Source organism: Grammomys surdaster, unplaced genomic scaffold (genome assembly GCF_004785775.1).
Source record: "Grammomys surdaster isolate TR1022 unplaced genomic scaffold, NIH_TR_1.0 126313, whole genome shotgun sequence".
In the NCBI taxonomy this organism is placed as follows: domain Eukaryota; kingdom Metazoa; phylum Chordata; class Mammalia; order Rodentia; family Muridae; genus Grammomys; species Grammomys surdaster.
This window is the reverse complement of record NW_021621113.1, coordinates 12,104,117-12,131,815: the sequence shown is the minus strand read 5'-3', so window position 1 is coordinate 12,131,815 and position 27,699 is coordinate 12,104,117. Positions and strand designations below refer to the sequence as shown.

Sequence of the window (27,699 nt, the reverse complement as noted above, 5' to 3'; positions counted from 1 at the left end):
CATTTGTCAACACTATCCAGTGACCAGTACAAAAGCACCAGGTGACCTATGCTGACTCCCCTGGACCACTCCCTCAGTGCTCTATAGCATTTATAAGGTGGAACAGGCTGTCTCAGCTCTGCACCCCAGCCGGACGTGTCTCAGGCACCTCAGCTTCCCCCGAAGGCCACACTGGCTGAGTCTAGAGTTTCAAATGCTAGAACTGAAGGAGACAGAAATGCAAGCCCGAGGGGGGACCTCCTTGTGGGCTCCCCTCCTTGAATTAAAAAACGCTTTTCAAGAAAAATAAATTTAAAAATCATCCCATAATACCATAAATCGACATTTCCCACAAATCCAATTTTTTCCGAAGTTCCTTCCAGTCTTTGTTGAGATGTTGGATTTTATGTAACTGTAAGGGAAGATGCCAGGGCAAGCGAGCATGGCATTTCTCACCAGGCAGCTGGTGCTCAGCCCTTTTCCACAGTGGCTAGTGTCCATTGGGAGGTCCCCATTGGCCACAGAGCAGAGGCCGTGCCGCCAGTGGCCTACCACACCCGCTTTCCCCAGGAACTGGGGTGTTCTCTGTGGGAGCAGGGCGGACAAGCTGAGACTCGGTTCCTCAGACAAGGACCCAACAATTCAAGAATGGACTTGACTCCACACAGTAAGAAGGGGACCTTGGGGAACTCTCTCAGCTGCAAGTCTCAACGAGATGGTCTAATACAAAGGGACTGAAACCAGGTGATTAGAAGGGCCATTTTGGAATCATACAGAAGTTCCAGCTTTGCTGGCAAGCACTGTCAGAAGGGAGGTGGCCATGGGGTGCTCAGACAGTTGTACCCCCATTATATGGTTTATGGTTTCACTCTGCGCGTGAAGCACTAATTAAAGAAGGACCTCAACAAGGCTTTGAAAATTTACTCTTACCTACTGTACTTTGATCATGGTGACATGAAACACGGAAAAAAATAATTTTATGTGGTTCACATTTATGAGTTTTTACATAAAGGCTTTTGTGGGTATTTTAGGAATGTGCTAAAATGTTGTCTGAAACCACATGAAGCCATTGGAGGCGTTGCCCGCCAGAACTAACAGCACACACATGGAAGCACTTTGATTGGCCTTTGTACATTTAATGAGTCAAATAGTATTAATATTGTTTAAATGCTAACATGTTATTTCAATGAGGTGACTCTGCCCTGGCTCCAGGCCTGCTCTCGGGCCTTGCATGTCAACAAGACCTTGGAATCCAACGTGGCCAAGCACTGAGAAGTTAGGATCCAGCTGACACCGCTCCGAGTGCTAACTCGAGGTCCTCTCTCTAAGGACTAAGGAGACGGGGACCACAGGGCTCCCACAGGAGGTGTCTGTCTAGTCAGGTGGGAGAACACTCCTCCAGAGAGGAAAACACAGGCTCTTCTCAGACCACCTCCCTCATGGAGAGGGAAGCACCAGAGGGATGTAACCACTACACACAACCCAAACCCAAGCAGTCTGCTCAAATCAGGAGACAGGAGCTACCCCTCAAAAGGACCAGAGACGTCATTTTGGACAAGACTGGGTCATGAAAGAGGGAGTTGAACCCCAGAAAGCCTCATAGCAGACTCAATGAATGATCACCAGGGTGCCCCACCCCCTGTGTGTGTGTGTGCGTGTGTGTGTGTGTTTGTATCATCATCTTTCTGGGTGTCAGAGGAGCAGACACACATCAGCCATCAGTCTTATCAGAAGCCCTGGTGGCCCTGGCGGTCTACAAAGGAGAACAGACCTGTGGAGTGGCCTTGTAGCTGGGCCTTGAGAATGGGGGTTTCAGGAGAAGAAGCTGTAGTTCCCCCATTTGGGAATGACAAGGTGACCACTAAGAGACATGGGGCACCAGGGGGGCTACCTTTGCACTGGATGAGGCAGGAGGCACAAGACAAGACCCTCGGAGGGGCTGGCCACTGCCACGGAGGCCAGTCACAGGTCTGCACCTATGCGAGCATATTCTCTACCTCCCTTAAGATCCTTAAACTGGATCACGATTTGTCTTCTGAGTTCTAGACGATTACTCCCTGAAAATCCCTTTCCAGCTGCATACCATCAGTCACATACAGAGTCCACGCCACAGTCTGCACTGCAGAACCAAAAAGCAAAAACATAGTACACTCAAAATGATCTACTTCAGAGAAGTAAAAGAAGCATTCTGGCCCTGAGGACTTTATGGAGTGTCTGATGCTGAGGTGTGCAGAGCCCTTGGATGGAAGGTTGCTTTGGGAAACTGAGCTGTAACTGTGACCCACCCAATCTGCAGCCTTGGCCAGCCCGAGCTGCAGATGGAATGAGGAGATGGACCTTGAGTGGCTTTGGAAGCTGACCTACAAACCTGCCTCCGGGGAGAGTGGCCAGGTCCTAAGACAGAGGTTTCACACGCACTGAGTCCCAGGCCACAGCCTTTTAAAAAAGCAGTAAGGCCAAAGCCAGGACACAGTTGCTGGAGCTAACCTTCCAGCACCCTCTGAGAAACAAACTGTGGTTCTAGGGTTCATAGGGACCTCCCTTCAGCCATGGGCCACTGCCTGAGCAACTGCCACAGGTCTGGGCTCAGGCCATGGGACTCCAGAAGACCTGAGAGAACCACGATGCTGACCCAGGCCCACAGACCCAGCTACATCAGAGGCTTAAGGAAGAAATGAAGCCTCAAAAATGCAAAGTGTGGATTTTCTTCGGAAGCTAGATTTATTAAATAAAGCCAAGATATCCAGGGATGGCCACACACACCTATAAGCCCATCCCTCAGAAGGCTGAAGCAGGAAGGTCTAGAGTTGGAGTGATACTCAAGCAACTTGGGTAAGACCCTGTCTGAAGTAAATAAAAGGTATAGATAGGCTGGGAGACAGAGTTTGTGGTAGGAAGAAAAAACCCACAGAACAGAGTCATCCTACCAGGAACGAGGTTCTAGCTCCCAGACAGTAACTTCTTCCTGTCTCTTCCCAGACTAAAAGTGCCAAGTCCTCAGTTACTAAGAGTGGTTGGCTTCTTGGACCACCCTTCACATCCTTCTGATGTGAGAAGGGCATCTGCTTCCCACAGATGAGAAGAGTCTCCAGTGAGCCAAGACAGGCTCTGAAGCCGGCTGCCTCCTATCTGTGTGACCAACATTTCTTCTGCACCTACTGCCTATCTCCTGCCAAGTAGAGAACCCAGGAGCTGCCCTCATGGACCAGAATGAAGCCCAGAGAACTCCAGGGCTGGGGAATAGATGCTGTTCTGACTGGTTCTACCAGCTCCATTTTAAGGTGTATGTGGACAGTATGCCTAGAGTCAGGAGAAGGTGACAGAGATCAAGAGTCCTGCCTCAGTGCCTGTTAGCAGCATCAAGCTATTTCCCTTTGGGCCCTGTGTGCTCTGAACTGCCCAGGAGACCTTCCCTCAGAAACATGAAGTGCTGTTTGATGTGAGCGAAGTCCCACCTCCACAGCCCCGAGAGCTATTCTTGGCCACACACAAAATAGAGAAATTAACCTTGGCTTTGGATGGCTGAGCTCAGATATGATACAGAAACCTAGTCACCCCTGTTTGTGCGTGAACAGCTGTTTTCACCACAGTTTATAGAACATGTCTCAGTCTGCCCACAGACACGGGGCAGGTATTCTGTGGAAATTCCTTCCAGTACACACAGGTGCAACGCTCCCCTGAGCAAGCATACCGATCGGCTTAGACATGTGCGACTTTAATGCCAGCCATGCTCACACGTGCACATCTGGGCCTCGGCGGTCCTTTATGGCCTCTCTTTACAGCCTTCTGTTTTTTGACTTGAAGGGAAATGAAGAAGACCTCTCTGGGAACAGCCGTGTTACTGGAGGGGCTTGGGGATCTGATGGGGCACCTACACTCAACGCTGCAGTCCCTGCCTGTTTGGACACTCACGGAACTGCAGCTGGCTCCATGGAGCAGCCCTTGAGCAAGGAGACACTCAGGAGCTGGGACTACCAAGCCACCTTGATTAACCAAAGCTGTTTTTTTTTTTTTCTTTGAAACTCGCTTTGGGCTAGAGGCTTTGAATACATGACTTCAGAGTTAGAAAAACTATAGGGGCTGGGGAGGTGGCTCGGTGGGCCGAGTGCTTGCTGTGTAAGCATGAGCATGTGAGGTGGGATTCCCACAACCCACATACGAACTGGCCATGGTAATGTGGGCTCGCTGGCCAGCCAAGCTAGCGAAGCAGTGAGCTCAGGTTTAATGAGGGACCTTGTCTCAAAAAATAAGGTGGAGATTAATAGAAGAAAACATTTGATGTCAACCTCTGACCTCCACACATGCATAGGAGGGCATGCTTTCACACACACACACACACACACACACACACAAGGACATGCACATCTGCATGTGTGAACTCATATACATACAACCCCAGGCAAACCAAAACTGTATGCCAGAAAGGAGAAAGGTAGGGAGTGTGCACAAGTCACAGTCACAGGCTGGGAAGTAGGCGGCTGGGACGTTGTCTGGAACGGCTGGTTTGAGGCTTATATTCTGTGCCCACACCAGACTGATTGGCCTCATGGAACAGCCTACCTGCAGACAGAAGTGACATAGAATCTTCAGGCTGTATGCATGAAAACCACCAGGAAATCAACAGGAAAGGAACATGGTGGCTCAGAAGCAAGGGACCGACACTTACGAACCTTTCAAGGAATTTGAGACGGAAAGTCCCTGCCTCAGAAGCATTATGGGACTCTGTCCTTGATCATCTGCCCCAAGTAACCATCTGTCTGTCCGCCTGTCTGCCTCAGAGGCAGCTCAGCCAGGGGAGTGAGGCACTCTGGAGAGAAAAGGCCTTGCCAGTGGGGGAGCTAGGCCTGCCTTCCAGAGATGTTTTATTCCAGCATGTAGAACCGCAGAAACCTGAGCGTGACTGAGTGCCATATGGTTACAGGAACCCAGAATTTGGGCAGAATCAAAGTCCCTGATGCTGGCTCTGGGGGATCATGTTCATAAATGAACTGCCTGCCTTTCCACACACTCCTGTTTTCCATTTGATTTTTTTTTTTTTTAAGTAGATGAAACTCAGACAATGCACACACACCAAGGCAACCAATCCCCAGACTGTAGTCTCACGATGCCAGATGATGGCAACTGGAGTGAGCCCTTCAGCACTCCTCTCCTGGGGGGTGTCATGTTAAGTTCTACAGGGGCTCTGGGGACCACAGCAGATCCCCAGGAGAGCTGACGCCTAGGCTGGGAGATGAGGAAGCTCGATCCACTCTCAGGGTGGAGAGGGTCCTCACTAACCCATCTTCCTACTCAATTACAGCAACCCAACTGCAGTGAGCCTGGGTCCTTAGCTGCTTACATTCTTCACACAGCCAAGTACTGAGTTGTGTCCCCAGGAGGCATGATGCTTTCTGAGAGCTGAAGACACAGGCCTATGTGGAGTGACGGGGAGAGGACCACCGTTACATGCTGGTCTCGCCAGTTCTAGAATTTTCTTGCATTTTCTCCAATGCCTAATGTTGATGTGGTTCCCTCTTCTTCCTCAGCCTGTTATGGGGGCTCTGAACACAAGACCAAGGTCCTGGGTTGGCAGGAAAAGCATAGGGCACTGAATTATAAACCTTACTTGGCCAGACAGAGGGAAGAGCTGGAGCTTGGGACCACCCAGTCAGTCTTCCTTTGCTGGGCTTCTGCTCCAGTCTCCACGCCAAAGCCATGGAACCTTTCAGAACCCTACCTCGAGCGGCGCCTGTGGGAGCATGCGCCTCTCCCTGCAGTCTCTGTCTATAACTGCCCTTAGTTCAGGCCCGTGCCTTCTCCACTGCTCAGAGCACAATCGTGGGCCACCCTGTCTGCTTCATGGCTATGTAATGCCATGGCTCAAGGATGTGCTAGGAGGGGCCACAGGACCCACTACAGAGCTGAGTCACAGCCAAGACATCAGAATGGGAAGAGGGAGAAGGGTGGGGACCCAGGTGTCCAGAGTTTACCTGTGTCCTTTACCATAGTGGTCCTCAACCTTCTATAAAACTACTTTTATTGCTACTTCATAACTGTAATTTTGTTACTGTTCATGAATTGTAATATGAAGACTTTTGGAGATAGAGGTTTGCTGAGGGGCCACAACCCACAGGTTAGGAACCACTGCTTCAGCAGCCACGGAGACTTCAGGGTCTTACAAGGGACGTGCAGCTTCTACACAAGCCCAGTCTACAGTTTACACCTCACTATGGGATAGTAGGCTGGTCCCAGAGCTGAAGGCTCACACCAGCCAAGGCTAGTCTTACCAGCAGGCTTTCTAGAAGACCACAGCCTCAGGCCTGTTTGACCAGCTCTCTACCTATGCAAGGTAGACCTGATGATCACCGCGGGTGTGCCCATCAGCCACCTCCTACGGCAGGGCCCTATGCTCTTTACTCTCTCAGTATCTTCTGCGACTCATTTCAGTACTTGTAAGATGGTATGGCATCTGTCCATTTGTCTGTCTGTAGTCCTGTTTCTGTTTCTTCAGCCTACTGGGTGGGAGCCATGTGAGGCAGGGCTGGGTCTGGCTCTATCTTGGCTGAATCTACAAAGCCTGGCCCAGACCATGGGATGTTCTCTATAAATGATTGCTGAATAGCCTCTCCAGCGACCATGATAGGAACCATCAGTGCCTGCCTGTGTCCTCGTTGTACCCCAAGGGAAGATTTCACAAGAATCATTAACTCTAGTTCCCAGACAATTATTTGATGCCTTGCTATGTGGGTGTTGGCTGAGCACAGCTTCGCCCGTGACACTGATGGCATAGCTGTCACGTGCCAAGGCCACCATTGAAATAGTCCCATATCACTCTCAGAAGGCATCTGCACAGTAACTGCTACAAGCAGAGTTAAGTGTGTGTCATAGGAAGTCACCTTTACACCCAAGTTACTCAGTGAGGAAGGGTAGAAAAGAGCCAAGGTCCCCTCGCCAGGACAAGCCCCCCATGTGCTGACTCAGGGAATGAGATGGATTTCACAGTGCTGCCTGGACCTCAGGATCGGCAGGTCATCCTCAGCTCCAGCATGGCTTCCCACCTCTGCAAGGTTTCCCCAGGAAACCTCTCCCTGTCATTTCCAACTGTCCCAAAGGAGTGGACCCTGAGTGCCTTCATCCAGAAAGGGCTGTACCTTACAGCACACAGCCCAGGGGAATGGAGTTTCAGGGTTCTAGGACACTAAGGTGACAAGTTTCACATACAAATGTATTGCCTTCCCTGGGCCAGGGTTGCTCAAATGTCAGATCCTGAGAACAGGAATTAGGGAGCCTGGAAAGGCCATTTACCAAGCACCCCAACTCCTCCCTGCAGAGGCTCATGGGCTTCAAGGACTGCCACAGGGGTGTCAAACACGTTTTACTCTGTAAAGTTCTTCCAGGAAAGCAGGGTTGATTAGAAAAGCTAATTACAGCTTTTGAAGATCTTCTCAGACCCCAGACAGAGCAAGAACACAGGACTCCTTCCTACCCTGACCCTGGACCCCAGACTCTGGCCTTCATTACGTTTTGATTTCAATCAATTGCACACCCCCTAAAATTAACTTATAAGGCCAATAAATTGCAGCCGCATGTTTGAAGGTATTATCTGCTCTGAGCTAAGAGCCAGGGATCGCAGAGCACAGGGCAAGATGGCTGGTCCAGATGGGAGTAATCAACTCTGGAGGCCAGCGGTGCCAGCCAGCCCCCCCCCCCTGTTAGAACATCTGGTTTGAGGCAGAACCAGAGACCAGGCCAGATCCAAACTGAGAGCTGGAACAGGGCAGGTCCCTGTCTTCTCTGAGAACCTGAAAGATCAAGGTGATGAAGTTGGGCTCCTTCCTGTCAGCCTACTGTGGTTGCTCTGGCTGATGAGAAGGCCCCGTCCCCAGCAACAAGGAGCCACTGCCCTGCACCAGAGCACTCATACCAAGCTCCTCCCCAGAGAGTTAGGTCTCAGGCCATGCACTGAGGTTCTCACTGTGAGCTAGACAAGGTCTGGGACTGGAAGGGCTGAGTATGGCCGCTGCTGGCAGACTGCACAGCGGTCTATGAGTTTGCTCTCACACATTCCCTACATGGAGCTGGCTGTACCATCAAAGATAGAAAACTTCCTTGGGACTTGGGGGAGAGAAATCCCAGGCCAGGGTAGAAGTGACAGAACTGAAGAGGGCCTAGAGCAGTTGGTACCTTACACAAGCATATGCATGGTATCTCATGCAAGCACACCCATGGTACCTCACACAAGCACACCCATGGTACCTCACACAAGCACACCCGTGGCACCTCACGCAAGCACACCTGGCATTTTCCCTGCAGTTTCTCAGACCAACCCTATCTAAAGCCTGGTGCTGTCCACTGCTGTCATGGGTACTTTCCAGGAACGGGAAAAGTATTATTGTGATTTTCTGCCCAGGATGGCAAAGAAAGGAGGCAGCAAATGAAGGCGGAGATGGGATGGGTGGAGGAAAAGGAAGGCTGGAGACGTATAGTGGGGAGGGGGCAGGGAGCAGGGAAAGCAGAAACCAAGTGACTTCAAAAGTAGTCAGGCAGTACCCCAGCTTGGTTCCCCAGACCCTACTTGCCCCTGTCCACCTGGAGGACTGCTAGCCTTTATCCCTAATTGGGAAATGTTCACAAGCTCACATGTGTGCTAAATCCCCATGGGAGATATAAGCCAGAGGGCCTGCGAGGCAGCCACCCTGGCCCCAGCCGCCACTCTGCCCAGACAGACTCCATGTGCGGGTGATTACCTCCAATTCCCTACAAAGTCCAAATCTTTACAGACTCAGGATCAAAGCTGGGGCCTGAAGATAGAATCTAGGCTCTCCTTGGCTCTCATGGCAGAGAACCCTCAGGGGGCCACCCAGCATTCCCCATCTCGGAAAGGGTTGGTCTGGGCTGACACAGCCCCGCACACTTCCTGACCACTCCTTCCCTCATCTTCTAAGGAGAGCTTGTAAGAATAAAGACAAGGCTTACGGCAGGTGACCATGACCATATGCACAGTGTTGATGCTGTATACATGGTCTCACAGGCAGCAAAGCCATGGCATCTAGGCCCCTGTATTGTCTGGAATGTACTGAGACTCCTTACGAGTAAGTCCAGGGTGGCCTTCCCAGTATTAGGGAGAGTGCATGAACATGAGGCTCCTGAGGCTTGTGGAAGCCCGTGTGTCCTGGGGACTGTCACAGTTGATGACAGGTCTTTCTCACACCCCATCCAGGGCACAGGGGCTTCAGTTACTCAGCCTTCCTGGGAACAGCATGGGCCTGGCCTGCTTGGAAGTATCAGACGTTCAACTGTTCCCTTTCCTTTGGGAAGGAGTGGCTTTGCTTGAAGATACAACGTGTATTTCCAGTGGCCCTGAAGCCAGCCTGCTTCCTGGACCCCCAGGGGACACTTTAGCAATGGGGGAGATGTCTCCTCTCAGAGGGACCTGTGAGTCTGGTCTGTCTGTCAACATGAAAAGTCAAGTTCAGGCATCCCAGGGGGCTCCACAGCCCCACTCACAGGGCAACAGCCAAGTCTTCCTGTGGCAGAGGCCAACAGAAGGAAGGAGCAGCGACCAGGAGAGTGAGGCGTGGCCTCCGCCTGCACCCCAGACTACAATGTGGAAACTCTCAGTGACACACAAAGGTCTCTGAGACACCCAAGACCTCTGCCCCAAAGCCCTGGCAGGAAGGGCCCTGGCTCTAGGGCCACTGACACACAAACAACACCAGAGGCTGAGAATGTGGGGGTGAGTGAACTTACGTACTTAAAAACTGAGAAAAAGAAAATTTTTTTCTTATTAATATTTGCTCCAGACATAGGGTAGATCCATTCATGTAAGTCCCAATGTTCTTGGGAAATCCCTTACCCTCTGATGACAATGGATGGTCGGACCCACGTGACAACCCCCAAACATTCCCTCCAGTGAGCTTTGACCCTGGTCATGTGGGGAGAAGCTGCTCTCACTGTACCCAGGCAGCCAGGCAGGGGGACCTCCTTGTTCCCTCAGAGCATCTACACTTGTCCCCTCTTCTTGCTGAGCAGCAGAGCTGGAGCCTTGGGCACTCGGAGCAGGAAGAGCCCATCCTGTTACCCTTCTCTGAGCCCTTAATAAGTGACAGAAGAGATGTCCGACATAATGGCCAACCCAGCCTCTTGGCAGTGTCCCTGCGTGTGAGGCAGGAGACAAGCAGAGACAAAGGGGGGCAGAGGGCAGAGCACTGTGGTCCGTAGCTAGAGCTGGCCCTCAATGGCAGCCCAAGGCAAAGCATCAGAAGCACTTCACTGAGCGAGAAACATCCAGATGTTTATGCTGTGACTACTCAGAACCACCCTTGCCACCAAATAAATAGCCTCAAAGGTCTTGATGTGGCCGGGTGGTCTCCATGGGCACTTGAGGTAGCTCAGCTCCCTACATGTAGAGACCTAACAACATACACTTCAGAGAGGCACTGTCCACTCCCATCCAACACTTGGGAAGGGCTATCTTTCCAGAAAGTTCTAAGGTGTCTGTAACAAACTTCCAAAGCTATAAAAGGTTATAAAATATGGTAGGCTTTCAAATCTGCTTCTGCCTTCAGAGACAAAGGTGTGTGCACGCCCAGGGTGGCAGCCTTGGGACACCGGTACCAGAGCTCCTCTGCCTACCTAGACTATGGACATTAGTCTTCAGGTTTAGAGTCGCCTCCAGGAAAGGCAGCGAGCATGTCACTACTTTCCTGTCCCCTACCTGTTCACTGACTTACTTAAATGTCTGCTACTGGTTCTTCTTCCTCCACTGCTGTCTGCACACACATATATATGAACGGAGGACTCTGGGGTTGAGACAGAATGTGTCCTGGTTAGCTTTTATCAACTTGACACGACACAGTCATCTGGGAAGAAGAAACCTCAACTGAGGAACTGCCTCTATCAGACTGGCCTGTGGGCGAGTCTGTAGGGGCATTTTCTTGATTAATGACTTATGTGGAAGTGGTGAGAAGACCCAGGCCATTGTGGGCAGTGCCACCCTTCAGAAGATGTCCTGGCTTATATAACAAAGTTAACTGAGCAAGCCGCAAAAACAGAGTCAGTAAGCAGCGATCCTCCATGGTCTCTGCCTCCTCACTCAATGATTCACTACAACCCGTAAGACAAATCAACCCGTCCTTCTCCAAGCTGGCTTTAGTCAGTGTTCTATCAGAGCAACAGAAAGCAAAGGAGAACAAGATGATATTGTCCCCCAGTCTGGCCATGGTCTGGCTACTGAACTTGGGTAAGTTTCTTTGTACTTCTGAATATGTCACTTCATGTCTCTAGGCAGCCACACTCATGTCACCGATTAGTGACTGATTATCACTGTCTGACTCTCAATTGCTGCAACACGGAACCTGACTCCGCCTGGACATCCGGGTTGAAGAACTCACTTATTTGAAGCTGTTTTTATCGCGAGGTGAAATCAGAGGGTGAAGCCACAGATGAAGACAGAGCATGCTTTTAGCACCACTGGGAGGATCGATCCCCAAAGGGGCAAAACAGGAGATGTGAGACCCCTTAGACACAAAGCCCCATTTTGACTGTGAGAGTTCTGCAAATGTTAAGCAAAGGGAGACTTGAATCACCCCAGCTCTCGATCTCTGCATCCTCCTCAAGTGGACCTTGTAACTTTTCATCAAAAGGCATGATACGGAAAGCCGCACCATGTAGAACATTGAGACAAGGATGCTACACAGATGTGTGTGTGTGCGCATGCGCTCACACGCAAACGTTTAGGACAACATGTGGGTGGTTTCCTGATGACTGTCTGTCTGACTGAGAAGGAGCCTCTTCCTCCCAAATGTGTCACAGCAAACTGATGCGAATGGAAAGACCAGCCCACAGTCCATACACTGGAGCCTTGCGTTTCTCTCCTAACTCCAGGGTCACTGTTCAAATTTGCTGTTTCTCTCATTTCGATTTTCTTGCCTCTATGCTAGACCAGGGTTGAGCAAAGCAGAAATGCAGGGTCAAATCTCACCCATCTCAGGGCTCAAGAGGTGAATTTTACATCTTGTAAGGCTACATAGAAAAAGGCAAAAGCCAAGCTCAGCCTTCTGACCCTGCAAGCCTAATCCGGTCACTATCTGGGATGTGTACTGATTTCGTACCACTATACATTTAGTACAGAACTTAATCTAAATGAGATTCTATTGATTAAGCCTTCTCTGGAGCCCGTCCGAGTCACAGCTAAGTGGCCTAGCGTTCATGTGCAAAATGAAAGCACAGAGGAGCTGAAACAAAAGGACTACTTTCACGGAGACGTGAGCATGGGGATCTGAGTTTCAATCCCCCAGAACACAGTAAAAAGCTGGGCATGCTGATGTGAGCCTGGCACTTGGGCAGGTGGTATGGGGTAAGGAGGATTCTTAGAGCTTGCTAGCCAATGAGGCCTGCCGAACAGGTGAGCCTGCTTCAGCAAGTTGCAGAGCAACAGCAGAGGATGCTCGGCACTGACCTCTGACTTCCACATGCATCCCACATTCACATGTAGATGCACACGTGAACACACACCCATGCCTACATCACACACATGCAAAGGAAGGAGGGAAGGGCAGAAAGACTGCAGGAGATCTCAGCTCACTCTGCCCTGGCCAATGGACAGTCAGCACGGGCCCTGAGCTCTCATAGCTAAGAGCTGTGGTGTGTTCTCACACACCTATCACAAATTCAGTCGGCCTGAGTTTCACAGAGGGACTGGACTTTAACTGTGCACCAGTGATTGATCAGCTGTGTTTGAGTCTTGGCTCTGCCCCTGACCTGGACAAACTCCTCATTCTCTGTGAGGAGAATTCTCTGTGAGCGCTACACGCTGACTGTGCTGGATGCCACTGTGGTATCCAAAGCACCTGACTGTTCCTGAAAGAGCACGGACGTGAGACAGCAGAGTGTAAAATACCTGCCCCATGTCCTACACACGGTACGTGCTCTCCCCACTCACCTGCCACAATTGGGAATGGGGACAGAGTAACATGGTCATGTCTGCATCAGGTGGCTCCGACTTTCAGCAAGCTAGGTGACCAGGTGGCAGAGCCAGGGGAGCGTGCTCAGCACAGGCACACTCTCATACAAGGTTCTCCCCAGCCAAGCCCCAGAGCTAGTGTGCAGAGGGTCACTCACAGGTCTCGGTACTGGTCGAAGGCATTGTTGGCCTCTACCTCCAACTTTCTGAGGCGAGCAGATGGCATGGCCCCATCTTCCAAAGGAGGGTCATACTTGTTACTCCACGGTGACCTGGAAGGAAGGAAGGAAGAAGAGGGTTCTGTGAGTCGCCTCAGAGACACTTAGCTCCAGCTCAGCTGCCTGAAGCTCAGAGACCAAGTCACCAGGAAGCTTTTTGGAGAATCTTACAGAGCAAAGGTTCGGAGGCTGGCAGACTGACTAATACAGCAAACACCTTAGCTCCAAGCCTCACTTCCTCCTGCAGAAAACAAGGCTACCAATTGCTACTTGTGTACTATTTTGAGGAACCAACAGAAAGAATGCCAGAAGCAATGGCCACAAATACTAGTGTTTCCCTGATTCCTCTGTGCTCACCAAAGTGGTCAGCTGGTACCCCTCGCCTCCATGACTTGCTGGAGGCTCCTCAGGCCTCAGATAATAAGTAATAAGAAGATGGCGTTAAGTTACAGAAGCAGGCAGTAAGCCGGGACACTGGGAAATGGAGTACCTGGCTCCTCAGGGAGCACAACCATATCTCAATACACAGGGCTAAGCGTACATGATGCCTAAGAGGTAAAGAGAACAACCCAAAGACCTGCAGTGTTTTAAAAAAACGCTCTTCGCCACACCAGGAGAACTTTCAGTCACCGAGGGCAATGGGAAGTGTTTTAAGGTCTCCTTGTTAGGTCCCAAGGGTGGAGGACTCAGCCTGTGTCTTCGGAAAGAACTAACAAGTAAGGATGGAGAGATGGCTTAGCCATTAAGAGCACTGCTGCTCTTCCAGAGTACCCAAGATTGATTCTAGCACCCACATGGCAGCTGACAACCTGTAACTCTAGTTCCATGGATCTAACCACCCTCTTCTGGTCTCCAGAGGCACCAGGCATGCACCTGGTACACAGACATACATGCAGGCAAAACATGCACACACATGAAATTTTCAACAAGTGAGGAGGTCTACAGAGGGGAAGGAGATGTGATCAACTAAAGAGAAGCCCTTACGTCGTAAAGATGAACATGTCCTTGAGTTGCGACCATAGGGACTCAGATTGCCTTTCTTTCTCCCAGGGTCATTAAGTCTTACACCCTTTCAATTTGGGATTAACGCTAAGAGAGAAAAAGTATGCTTGCTGTCCCTTGGCCCCCCACCTTGTCCACACAGATATCTCTTTCTGGTATCATCTAGCCGTGAGCCACATGAAAAGTGGAAACTTTGGGAATGGGAAGTTGGGGGTGGCTGTAGAGGTCCAGTGTTCTCAGGGACAGTCCAGAGCGTGTATAGGAGCCGAGGTGCTGTGTATAGCCCCTGGGAGGCTCCAGGCTGCAAACACACCTACCCACAGAGAGCGAGGCCTTTTTAAAAATAAATAAATAAATAAATAAATAAAATTAATAAATTATATTATATATATAAAAATTCATTTATTTTATGTACATGAGTACAGTGTTGCTGTCTTCAGACGCTCCAGAAGAGGGCATCAGATCCCATTACAGATGGTTGTGAGCCACCATGTGGTTGCTGGGATTTGAACTCAGGACCTCTGGAAGAGAAGTCAGTGCTCTTAACTCTGAGCCATCTCTCCAGCCTGAGCAGGGCTTTTAGACCTTTTCATGTTCAGGTGCCTAGACTCCATTCCCAACCAAAACCAGTAACCTCCTTTCCAAGTTCAAGCCCGCCCACTGCTCCCAACAGAGTTGGGGGGACAACAACTCCAAGACCAGCACTAGCTTGAGTCTTTGACAAAGAGGACCTGTGGGTGCCTGCCTTCATGGCACTCTGACACACTCTGCAGGGTCCTTCAGTCAGGGAGTAAAAACAGAGCTGGGGTGGCAATGCATGCCTGTAGTCTTGGCCGTAGTCAGACAGAGGCAGGAGTGTCAAGTCTGAGTCCAGCCAGGGCTCTATAACTAGACCCTAGCTCCAAAAGACAACACGATGGACGAAGGCAGGAGGCAGCCGAGGATGGGAAGGCAGGAGGAAAACTCACAAGGCTTCTTGCCTCAGATCGCTGAGGCCAGCTGACAGGTGCAGGTGGTTACCACTACTCACAAGTCAGTGAGATTTGGGCTCTTCCACTGTGGGACAGTGGACAAGAACCCAGGCCTGTGACCTGGACCGCACCTCCTCCAACCCTGCTTCCTCTGAAAACCCCTGGCATACTTGTAAGGAGGACGAGTCCCCTCCCCACGTCATCTTCTTCACACGGCATAGAAGATCCAGCCCATGACTCTCTTCAAAAGGTCCCTGATAATCTGAATCTCCAGGACCCACATGGTGGAAGAACTGACTCCCTCAGGTTCTAACCTCTATAAGCGACGGACACACACACACACACACACACAAACACACAATGTAGTTAAAAAACAAAGCAACGTGCCAGGACACAAACACCCATCACTATGAATTCTGTAAGTGTGTTGTTACACATTCCTCCTGCCTCACAGACTACAACGGCATTTCAAGCTGTTCGGCCTGGAGCCAGGGTAATTGTAGCTAGGGGAAAAATCCTAACATTACCCAGGATATCCTTAGTGGAAGGGGCACTCAGAACACATTTAAGAGCTTAAATGGAGGCCATCTGAGAAAAGACAGATGGACAGGAACGCTAGGATTTCAAAAGTCAGGCCTTTCATTTCCCCAGAAGGCTTCTTGTTTCAGCTAACAGGGTTCAGGCAGCGCTGCTGGCAGCGGCCTCGCCATAAGGATCTTATTTAAGCAAACGATCAAACACAGGGTAGAAATGTGTGGAGAAAATCAGAGGACCTTGAAGTTTCAGATCCAGAAGGAGAGAGGGGAGTCAAGCTTTCTCCTTACTGCCTCTGCTCCCCTGTGAGGCTCCCATCCCCAGACCCCTCTGGTGCCTGGGGAGTAGGGGTAGGGCCTGCAGGGTGCCCTGGAAGGGCTGGAGCCCTTGAGGGAGGGGTGCACAAGCTGGACTTCATCGTGTCCTTCCCTGCACTCCTGCACAGCAGCTGTCTTACCTGGAGCTTTCAGGTTTAAAAACAGAAAAATGCAGAACCAGTGGCCACTGAAACTTGTCTCAATGGCATCTTTCCCAGGAAGCCCAAGCCCTTGCCTGGTTATGGCTTTTATTGTGGCCATGTGCCCCCCACCCCCCAGCCTGCATGCTTGCTTATCACCTTCACAGAGGTCTCCTCAAGGGTTGCCCCTGTACACCTGCTGGGGACCAATTCTGTCCTGAGCTGGAGCCTCATCTTCACCGTGGGGCCCTGCAGTGCTGCCCAGATGTCCAGCTCTCAGATCTACCATGTCACACCTACACCACTTCCACACCCACCCAGCGGCATTTCACATTCCAACTCCAGAGTCTTCCTTCTGCAGACAGTGGCCACACCTCCCAGCTGTCACCCTGCTTCCAAGCTCCACCCATCTGTACTCAGGTCTCTCCACTCATTTCTGTCCCAGGCTCAGGCCTGTCATTCTCTATCTAACCTCCATCAGAAGTAGGAGGGGCCATCACCACAACCAGTTTTCTTTCTCTTAGTTTCAAACAAAGGACATCTTCTGTGACAGCCCAGACTTTCAGCCTGGCTTTCAAGGCCCCCATTCTACAACCTTGCTGTGCCTCTGACCTTTCTTTTGCCTTCACAGCCTTCTGGACATCAGTGAGCTTGCCTCCACCCAGGGCTGGGGACCCAGGAAGCTCCTAACCTGTGCAGACTCAACAACTCATTCTGGAGCACAGTTGTGACCAAGCCCCCAGTGGCCGCCCACCTCGATCCTCTCTCTTGCTCTGTTCTTTGGTACTATGTTTGCAGTCTGCATCACTGACACATGTGCTTACTGTTACTATCCGCTGGCACTCCTCACAAAAGAGACTCCAGGAAAAGAGCCGTGAGCAGTATCTGCAACACCGGTGACACTCACGATGCTTCTGCACACTGGCTGAATGATCACTACAATTTCTATCCTGTGACCAGAGATGACAAGGGACTGCCAAAGTCTCCGTGGTCCTAGTAGGAACTGTGCTGGTTTAGAGCCCACATTACCCTTCCTGGTCATTGTCCCTGTTTCTCCAAAACCAACTCTCTCCAAAAAGAACACTGGTAGTGTAGTCTCTAATAAGCCCAAACCCAGTGTGCTCATCCCCAGGAAAGCCTGGAATGGTCTGGGATTCTCACACTTGGAAGTTTGAAGAAAAATGATCCTAAGTATGTTGGCACACGCCTTTAATCCCAGCACTTAGAAGACAGAGGCATGAGGATTTCTGTGAGTTTGAGGCCAGCCTGATCTACATAGAGAGTTCCAGGCCAGCAAGGGATATATAGTGAGACCATCTCAAAATAGAGAGTCCATTAAAAACATCTAACCCAGGCGGGCAGTGGTGGCGCACGCCTTTAATCCCAGCACTTGGGAGGCAGAGGCAGGTGGATTTCTGAGTTCGAGGCTAGCCTGGTCTACAGAGTGAGTTCCAGGACAGCCAGGGCTACACAGAGAAACCCTGTCTCGAAAAACAAAACAAAACAACAACAAAAAACCCAAAAAACATCTAACCCAGGACCGTCTTCTTCACCAAGTCATTCTGAAGTTGGACCAAGGTTCTTCTGCGCTGCCCTAGGCCCCCAGCCAGCTTTGAACTGGCTGTGTACATCATAGTCCGGCTGCTCGTCAGCTACTAAATGTGTTTTCCTGGGTAGGGACCAATGTCAACTTGGCCACATGGTGATGGCAAAGGAAGGGAGAGGGGAAGGAAGGAAGGAAGGACATGCCACCCTATTGGGGCAGCTGACCCTGGAACAGCACGGCTCTTCCATTAGACTGTAAGGCATCAAAGCCCTCTCCTTTCTCCAGTGTTCAATGGAGGCACCACACACATGCCTGTTAGTAGATCAGATGGACAGCTGAGAGGAGGGGAGAGAAGGACAAACAGTCATGTGGATGGGCTACCCGTGTGCCCCATGCTGCGGGGTGAGCGCTGGCGTGTGGGAGCTCACCTATAGGAGTCCCCGTCTCTGTTGTAGTCACACAAAAGGTAATCCTTGCCCACCACCTTGTCTCTGGCAATTTTCAGGGGCTGGTCAACAGAAGACAGGAGATCTTCACACAGACTGGGGACCTGGCAGAAAGAAACAACAGGGAGAAATGTCATTAAAGTTACACCTCAGTTCAGGTCCAGGTTCACATTTGGCTTGTAGTGCCCTGCCAAAATTCAGAATCTGTCTGTTCCTCTCCACACATGCCCAACGCCAGCTATGTCTCTATAAAGAAACCTGGTGGTGAGTTGTTGTGGCGCATGGCTTCCAACGTAGTCTTTTCCAAACCCGGTGTGGCTTTAATTACCTGACTACCAGGGTGGTCTGTGAGGATGAGGATGTGTGTACTGGGTATTGGTCTCTGGTGGACAAAAATACCAGCTCAGGCCCTGAGAAGAAGGCAAACACTTCAAATACACAGGAATGTGAAGAACTCAAAGAATAACGGGGCTCTGGAGAACTCCTGCAGGCTCCCATGGCCGGGTGGAGTTTCCAGCTCTTTCCAGGCCTCTGGCCAAGCATTACCAGGCTGTTCATGGCCGGCTGTATCTGCTGCAGAGGTGGATGTCCATACACTTTCCATAGCAGAGTACAGTCAGCCCACCTGCAGCTTTACCTGGTCTGCACAGCAGAAGGTGCCAGGAAAACAGCTTTGTGGCCTAGGTGGGCTGGAGCAAGTCACAGGGTGCTGTCAGTTCCCACCAGAGCCTTTGACGGAGCTGCGTCCTCCCAACACAAACATCAGTCTCCAGAGAAATATTCCAGGAAGAGATGGCAGCCCTTGCAGAAGTGGACGGCAGCCCTTGCAGAAGTGGACGCCTTTCTGCTCGAGTCACTTCTACACTGTCCCCAAGTCTCGACTTTCTCATCTCAGGGCCTAGGTTTATGGGGACCCCTGCCTCATCATTTACCAGAAGAGGGGCTGCCCACAGGGGGGCATGCAGCTCAGATCCTGTGTCCCTTACCAAAGGCCAGAACTACTAGGAAACCCAGGCTCTGATGCTGCATGCTGCTGTCTTAGGGCATACCCAGCCCATCGTGCAGAGTGTTGCCTGGCATTGAAGGACTTCCTGTTCCATGGGACGGTCCGAGTCCTACACATACATACGGCCCCACAGAGAAGCACATGCCTCCAGCCAAAACACCACATGCTTCTTCTCAGAACCTGGTCCATCTGTACCTGTGTACTCACCCAACCAACAGGCAAGGTCATTTTCAAAGTTTAGCTTTGGCGACATCCCTCTCTGTCATCTCTAAGTGCCTATTGGGATGTTGAGCCAGGTATCACGAAACATGCTCTTTACCTAAATGCTCATACCAGGGCATGAAGTGGGTAGTCGTTCCCTTACTTTATAGATTACAGAGTTGAGACCCAGAGTCATTAAATTGTCCAAGGTTCATACCAACAGCCAGCAGTGAATATAGAAATCCATTCTGGGCTAGGTGACTCCCAAACTCCTTCACTGTCACTCTGGTCCCTAAGGACAGTGAGCAGTAATAGTACAAAGCTCCTCCCAGCACCCACTGCAGCTCAGTTATAACTGAAGCCCGCCACCCAGGACAGCCTCGCTGTGGAAGGGAGTGTTCCACAGCTTCCATGACGCAGCTACATCTGAGGCACCGGCTGAAGTTTTTGGACCAAGTGAAATGACCCTGGCACCTATGTGCCGCCCTTCATGCTGTGGCCTGCCACCAAGGACCTACTCATGCCACTGGGCTGCTGCTGGGGTCTCCTTGCAGAGGGAAAGCATATATATAGTCTTGAGCCTCAGAGTCTCTCTGTCTGGACTCAGTCCCACTGTCTGCTAATACTGGGTAGCAATGTCAGCCCTCCTTGCACCTCAAACACACCTTACTGCTTCAGGCAGCAGATGCTGAGGGATGCTTGGGAAGACAGGCTGGCAAGAGGATAGGAGCTGCCAGGAAAGAGGTCCATTTCTAGCTGGTAGAACATCTAGTTATGTGCATTTGTCATCCTAGCTGCTTAATTTGAGACCGTGAGTTCCACAGTCCTGTAAGCCTAAATACTTGGGAGGCTGAGGCAGGAGGATCCTAAGTTCAAAGACTGGCTGGGTTGTAGAGTGAGTTTCAAGCCTACTCAAATAACTTAAGCCCTTGTGTTATGAGATAATGGATGTCTGGGAAGACAGTTCAGTGGTAGAGTGCTTGCCTACATGTGCATCAGGTCCTTGGTTCAATTCTCAGTGTCTCAAGTAACCAGCAAAAGGAACAAATAGCCTCACCACCAAACCAAACCTCCAAGCCCAGCCTGAAGAGTCACAGCAATGGAAGAAAGACAGAACCAGGCAAACCATGCCAGAGACTAGCCACCCCTGAAGAGCTAATCCTGGATTTCTGCAAGCCCACAAGTCCCAACCAACCACAGAAGAACATACACTCAACTGATCCCCTACCACGGTAGCACATAGTAGAAAGCTATGGAGCCTGTGCAGGACACAGGCTGTGCCTGACATACAGGTACCTAGGACGAGTCAGCTGGCTGCCTCTGCCTGCTCAGGTCCCTGAAAGACGAGGTCTTAAGCTATGCCATGTTTTCAAGCTGTTTGCATCAGTCCCTCTTCTGATCAACAACGATCTAGTCTGGGACAGCGACCCTAAGCTTGTCACTGGAAACAGGTAGAGACTAAACAGTGTGGCCAGGGAGCGGATGCCCCAGGCACAGGGTGTGTGCGTGTGCATGCGTATGTGGATGTACTACTCATCAGCCCCGCCCCTCATCCTGCCCTCCCTCCACCTTCCCAACACTGGCCTACTAGCTATCTCTTCAACATGTTAGTTTGTATAAGATGCAGAAACTGGAGGCTGCTCAGTTAAACTGAATTTCAATGCACAAGGAAGACCATTTCAGTCTGACCATGCCTCGAATGTTGCATAGTGCAGCCATCTTTATTTGCTCACTCTAACGCTCCAAGGCGTTCCCCATATCTCCTTCAGACCCGTCTGACTCCCGCCTCTCTCCAGGCTTCCCTGGAGCCCCACCAATGGATGGCACAAGGACCCTGGATGCGCCTGAGCTGGCTGCCCTAGTACCTCCAGCAGAGACTGCTCTTCCTTGACCTTGTCAACTCTCCTGGGCTAATGCTGTGCTCGGGGAGCCACGAAGGGGCCCCTAGCCAAGCACCATGTCCCATCGGCTGCAGGGGGTTCTCAGTCTATGCTGGGGTCCCATGGGAGTGGGCATGGGGTCTTCTGCCTGGAGCATGCTCAGCTCTGTGAGCCAGTCAATATCTAAACTCCCCACCCCCACCCCTAACTCTTCCTGCCCCAGGCTGTGTCACTCTTCAGGGTGTCAGAATCCTGACTTTGCACCAAAGAATGAGCTAAATTGAATGACCAGGTCCAAATACCTGAGTCTACTTTGTGCTACAGCCCAGTGAGGAGCAGAGCAAGTATAAACTGTGTTTGGCTACTCTCCACACTGCCCACGTGACCTGCCCACCTGCCATCAACAGCTTTTGTATAGAATGTCCATCTCACATCAACAGTGTTGGCCAAACCAGGCTGCTGAGGGTTTGACTTAATTTCCAGTGATTTGCAATAGTGACACTATACCACTGTCAGGACAGACCATGCCTTTGCTCTGGAGAGAGGGTTCAGAGTGAAGCCACTAGCCAAGTGGCAGGAACTACTGAGTATTCTCACCTGGGTTTGGGCTCAGCCCAAGCATGTCAAAGAAAGCTTGAACAGGAGACAGTAGCGCATGCCTGTAGTCCAAACTACCCAGGAGGCTGAGACAGAAGGATCACCTGACTCCACTGAGTTCGGGACCCACGGAGGCAAAATGGAAAAGCCAGACAACAGTGATGATAAAAAAGACGAGTATCTGTCACCATGGGATCTAGTCTATTGCCATCACTCCTTTATCCCCAGGACAGGTTTTCATAGAGACATTTTTTTTCTTTAAGACTACACTCATCCACTCATTCATTCATTCATTTTTGAGGAAGTGTCCATGCCATAGCGCAGACACAGAGGTCAGAGGACACTTGTGGGAGTTGGTTCTTTCCTTCTACTACGTGGAACCTGGGAATCAAACTCAGGTCTTCAGTCTTGGGGGTAATGCTTTTATCCACTGAGCCATCCTGCTGGCCTATAGACCCCTACTTTAAAGAGGCACATGGGGCCTGAGGAACAAGTTGCCCCAAGTCACACAAGCCAGTAGCCAGCATCTAAGGAAGGGTACGGGGACACAGTTCAGCTCAGCTGAGAGATAAATCGCAGCGCTGCCCTTACTCAAATGGCGTAGTTTCCTACTATCTAACCCAACGGCTGATCGCATGAAAGGCGACACAAATCAGAAGCTTCCGGCCACAGGCAAGGCCGTGTGTGCTGTCATATGGTTCCACTTTGCCTCTTCCTCTTCTCCATTAGTTATTAATGTTGAAAAAAATTGTTCAACCAGAAAAAGAAACTTGAGATGAACCCTTTAAAAAAAAAAAAAACCAGCACAAAAGCCGGAGTGGTTCAACTCTCTGGATAATCTAATCCCTGGCGCCCTCGCCTTTCAGAAGTGAACCTTTGGACCTTGATTTTTTAAAAAAATGGCCAAATGAACACATTCCATCGTTTGATCTGCTTGCTGGCTGAGAGCCCACCACCAGAGAGATAAGGATCGAAAGCAGACCCTGTCCACTCGGGTGCACATGCACATGAGTGATGGTGAGCCCGTGGCTGGGGAGAGTCCTGGCTCACGCCCCACTCCAGAAGAAAGGGGTGGGTGCCAGAGACCCTGACGGCCAGCAGGGGGCTCTGCTTACAACCTGATTCTTCTGTTTTCCCAAGGCCCCCAAGTTGTGCTTTTAAAAAATAAAACGGTAAAAGCAACAAGAGTGTCCCTAGAGGTACACACACCAGCACCAGAACACAGGACACAGTGAGAAACCAGACCCAGGTCCAAACGCTGCTCTGCCACGGCCAGTCTCCTAACCCAGGAACCGCCTGCAAGAAACTCTTTCCATATGCTAAATATGCCTGCTGCAGGCCCAGGGTGAGCTGGTGGAGCTGCTGCCACCACAGACACGTGACACATGCAGTTCTCTGACCGGCATGGTCCAGCCATGGAAACAGACTAGAGATGGGAAGGTTCATGCCAACGGGACATCTCCAACTGCCAGGGTAGGAAAGAGACTAGGTGAGGCTGGGGGTTGGGAAACAACACAAGAATGACAAAAATGGTAAGGAAAACAGGAGGGGGGGTGCGGCACACAGAAAGACAGAGAAGGCCAAGGTAGCAAACTGCCCCAACCCAGTCAGGCGGGGAGGACAGTGAAGAGAGAGGACTGAGTACCCAGTACCCACCGAGCAGGACCTGCTCTCTGCTCAACCCCAGCACACACAACAGGGTATGGCCCCAGCTCCTCCAGGCCCCACTTCAGTTCTTCGGGGGAACACCAGACTCTGAAGCAGAAAGACACACCATAAACCTCATTTGAATACCCTGCCCTGTAAGGTCATTACTAATACTGTTATATGTATATGTCAAGTGTGAGAAGTCCCTTCCCAACTTCAAAACGTTAAATGAGCCACGAACCTGGCTTTGAGACAGCTGGCAAGGTAGTCTTGCCCCTGGATGGCTGCCATAGTGGGCTAGTGCTCTGGTGACTGAGGGCCCCGAACAAATGGAGACGAGATGCACAGAAATGACACGGCATTAGAACTCTGGCTCTGTGTAGCATAGATAATGGATCAGGATGGGTTTAAGCTCTCCAAGGCTGAGAAGCTACACTCAGGGTGCAGCTTAATGTCTCAGGCTCGGAGAGGGAGTGTGGCCCATACCCTTTGGTCTATCCTAGGGCTCCACCAGCACAGGCAATTGAGAAGTTTTGGCTCAGTTTTAGACCTTGAACATGTCATGGCCATGGCTTAGATAATTTTCTTCTCTCTATGGTCACCCAGGACAGGGTTCTCAGAGTTCATCGAAAGCTCATAGCACATAGTATCTATGAGTTACAAACTGTGGAGGCCCTGCCCCTCTACCAAGTACAAATTACATACCCTGTGTGGCAGGAGGGAGTATCATGGTGACACCAGCTTTCCCCAGCTCCATGTTCAAATCAGACCCGTTCATCAATGCCAGTGCCAAGCAGCTAGCACCTAATTACTACAAAACAGACAGGGTCTCATGTAGCCCAGGTCAGCCCCTAATTTCCTACGTAGCCAAGGATGACCTTGAACATGTGAGCCTCTTGCTTCTTTGTCTTGAATTCTGGGATTATGAGCATATATCACAACACCCAATTTATGCAGTGCTGGGGTTGAACCCAAGATTTTATGCATACTAATCAGGTAAGTATTCTATTACCTGAGCCACGTCCCTAGCACACTGGCTTCCCTGGAACTCACTCTGTAGACCAGACTGCCTCCCAGGTACTGTTAAAAACATGTGCCACACGGGAGGGGGTGGGGGGGTGTGGCGCACGCCTTTAATCCCAGCACTTGGGAGGCAGAGGCAGGTGGATTTCTGAGTTCGAGGCCAGCCTGGTCTACAAAGTGAGTTCCAGGACAGCCAGGGCTATACAAAGAAACCTTGTCTCGAAAAACCAAAAACCAAAACAAACAAAAACCAAACCAAAACAAAACAAAACAAAAAAAAACATGTGCCACTACTCCTGGCAAATACTTTTTAATATGTACAGATGTTTTGTCTTCATAAGTGTCTGTGCATTATGTATGTACAGTGCCTGCAGAGGCCAGAAGAGGGTGTCAGATCTCCTGGGACAGGAGTTACAGACAGTTGTGAACTACCATGAGTCCTGAGACTTGAACCCAGGTCCTCTGAAAGAAAGAGAAACTAGTACTCTTAACAACTGGTCTCTTCAGCCCCATGTGGACTTTAAAGCGAAGTAGGGAGACGGTAAAGCCCTGGCTCCTTTAAGCATCCCAACTCCAAATTCTTCCAACCACCACCTCCCCGGCTGCCCAGCCCACATTCCTGGCCTAGTTCAAACATTCAGGGGAAGGAGACTCTCACCAAATGTTTTTACCTGACTCCCAAACCAAGCCTGTTTATGAGACTATCTAGGCACTCCTTGCCCAGGACGGCAGGAGTCCTGGAGAGGAAAGAACTTCTGCCTCTGGTCTTTGGAGGAGACCGCAGCTCTCTCCAACTCACTTTTATGTTCTTGTTTTTCTCCTTATCAATCAAAATGTAGGACCTAAGTTAAGGGACCATTCATCAGACCCTCCTGGTTACATGTTCTCGAGCTACATTCTTTGGTTTCCAACAGCACCAAAGGCAGATCTCAAACAGGAAAATCTTGTGAGAGCAAGGCCAAAGCATAGTCTTCATGCAAATGAGTCATGTCCATCAGACCCACCCCCTCCTCAGCTTTACCTACTCCCTGATAGCTGCCTAAGCCACCTGTGCCCCACGGTAAAGCCACAGGGGGGCTGAGCACTCTGGTTCGTTTCCCAGGAGTACAATCAGAGCAAAGTCTGGCCCTTGGTCCCCTCTCTAAAAGGCTCAAGCATCAGTGTAACCAGCGAAGGTTCTCAGATCACCCCCTTGCTACTTTCCAATGTTATGGCAAGGTCCAATTAAAAAAAGACAAAAGCAAAACCAAAAACCAGAGCCTTTCCACAATTCCAGAAACTTAAATTTCTCATGCACAGCGGAATAAAAACCAACAGAAGGCTAACAGGATAGTGGCCCAAAGCAAAAAAAAGGAGGACTTTGGAGACTTGCTGAGTGGCTAGCATTTTGGAGGGATGGAATCACTAACACAGAAGGGTAAAGGAACCCTGTGCACAGTTAGGAGCCCTTTAATTGGAGGAAGATCTTCAAGGCCTGTGGAATTCTGGCAAGCCTCTGGAATGAAAGAGCACGGGACCAATGGGAGCCACCAACTTCAAATTCTGTTAGATACACCCCTGAGAATGACACATGGCCCTTGCCACCTCTTCAGCAGCCCCAGGCCATCCCTTAAAGGCCATAAGGACCACCTGGCTGAGGAGCCAGGATGTGCTCTTCCCCCACAGGCTCCCTGAAGTCTGAGAGGGAACATTCTCCTGCTGTTTTAAAGAGAAAGAGGGCATAAGAAAGAAAACCAGGAGCAGGGATTCGACAGTCACACGCCCTTATGTACAGGCAGATGATATGAAATTGCACAGAAAAATGGCACGTGGAAGGTCGCTGCTCTTGACCTTCCATGACCTCCTCAGGCCAGCGGGCCCCACAGCAGTAGGCTCTCAAGGCCATGCTTCCATGCTGTGACTAACTGGATCATCAATCTGAAAAACGAGCATGTGCCTGCCGCCTGCTACTGACTGGCAAGGGACCTGTGAACCCAGACCCAACGCTAGGCTCAATCCCTAGGTTTCCAGCACAGACGTGCATCTGTCCCACAGTCTCTGCCCAGCTTGTCCCCTCCCACTGCTACCTATCTTCAATGTCTCCACCTGCTCCAAGCTTTCTTTGACCTCACTCTGTTACTCAGAGACACCCAGTGTGTAGTGCTCTGGACTCCTAGAACTGTCCTCTAGCTGTGGTCTTCTCACAGTCAGAACAGCTGTGGTTACCCACAGGAGATGCTCACAAGATCAGGTCTGGTAACATTCCCTTGTAGAAGTGGATGAAGGACACCAGACTCTGAGAGTCCAAGCCATTCCCTCACCATGTCCCCTCAGCTGCATGTGACCTCTGACCTCAGCATGTGCAGTAAGCAACCCCACCAGGGAGCAGTGTGGGCCCGCACTGTGGCGGGGGCTGAGGTATAGAGAAGGGCCTCAACAGTAGACAGACATATGAGAATAGAGAATGTAACAGACATATGAGAATAGAGCTAGCATGAGAATGTAACTCAGGAAAAGAGACACCATGTCGGAGCATCCAAACAGACATGTCATGAGGAGGAGGGGGTAGACTGAGGCAAGCCCAGATGCTTGAAAGCCCAGGTGTGTCCTTGACTATAACCCAGACAAGAACCTGGAGCCTTATAGGCATGGGGTCAAAAATGAATCTCCAAGAGTGTGCTCTGGCTGTGGAGAGAGGCCTACAAACAAGGAGGCTGATGAGGGGACTCAAAGTATCTCAGGGAGGACCTGCTCTAGGGACTCTGGGGGATGACTGTCCTCATCCCCGAACAGGCTATCTGGGTAATGTTCTCTGAGAAAGAGCCGGGCATGAGAAGGAGCACGTTCCACGGCCTCTCACAGTCTGCACCATGTCTAGAGAGCCTCCAGCATGCTCATCCCATACTTCCTTCTTTCACATGCCCTGCAACCTCAGGGAAGTACTAGAGGGACCCTTGTCACCAAGGGCTGAGCACGGCCTACCCTGGGCTGGAGGAAGAAAGGTCATTAGAGGGTGTAAGTGAGAAGAACTTACCCACTGACCAGCCAGTGAGCAAAGAGCTGGCCACTTCTGACCAGGGGACCACAGTTCTCCTCCTCAAACAGGCTGAACACGGAAGGGAAAGGCAACTGTTCTCTCGCCATTCTCACGCCACAGAATCCCAGGAAGCAAGCACTGTCACCTCCTTGCTCGTTCTACCAGTCAGAACCATCTGCAACTGGCAATGCATGAAGCCCTTTACCCATGTGGACCCTGCAGAGTCCCCAGAG

General features: G+C 50.8%; 1 protein-coding gene across 3 annotated transcripts in view; it reads right to left on the bottom strand.

Moving 5' to 3' along the window:
* The window catches only part of Capzb (capping actin protein of muscle Z-line subunit beta), a 98,063-nt gene that overhangs the window by 15,200 nt on the left and 55,164 nt on the right, over positions 1-27,699 (bottom strand). For all 3 annotated transcript variants that reach the window (XM_028759668.1, XM_028759667.1, XM_028759669.1), the window contains exons 3-4: positions 18,079-18,200; positions 13,081-13,194 (exon numbers count right to left, since the gene is read on the bottom strand). In XM_028759668.1, coding sequence (XP_028615501.1) covers positions 13,081-13,194; positions 18,079-18,200 — 236 coding nt within the window. The remainder of the gene's footprint in view (positions 1-13,080; positions 13,195-18,078; positions 18,201-27,699) is intronic.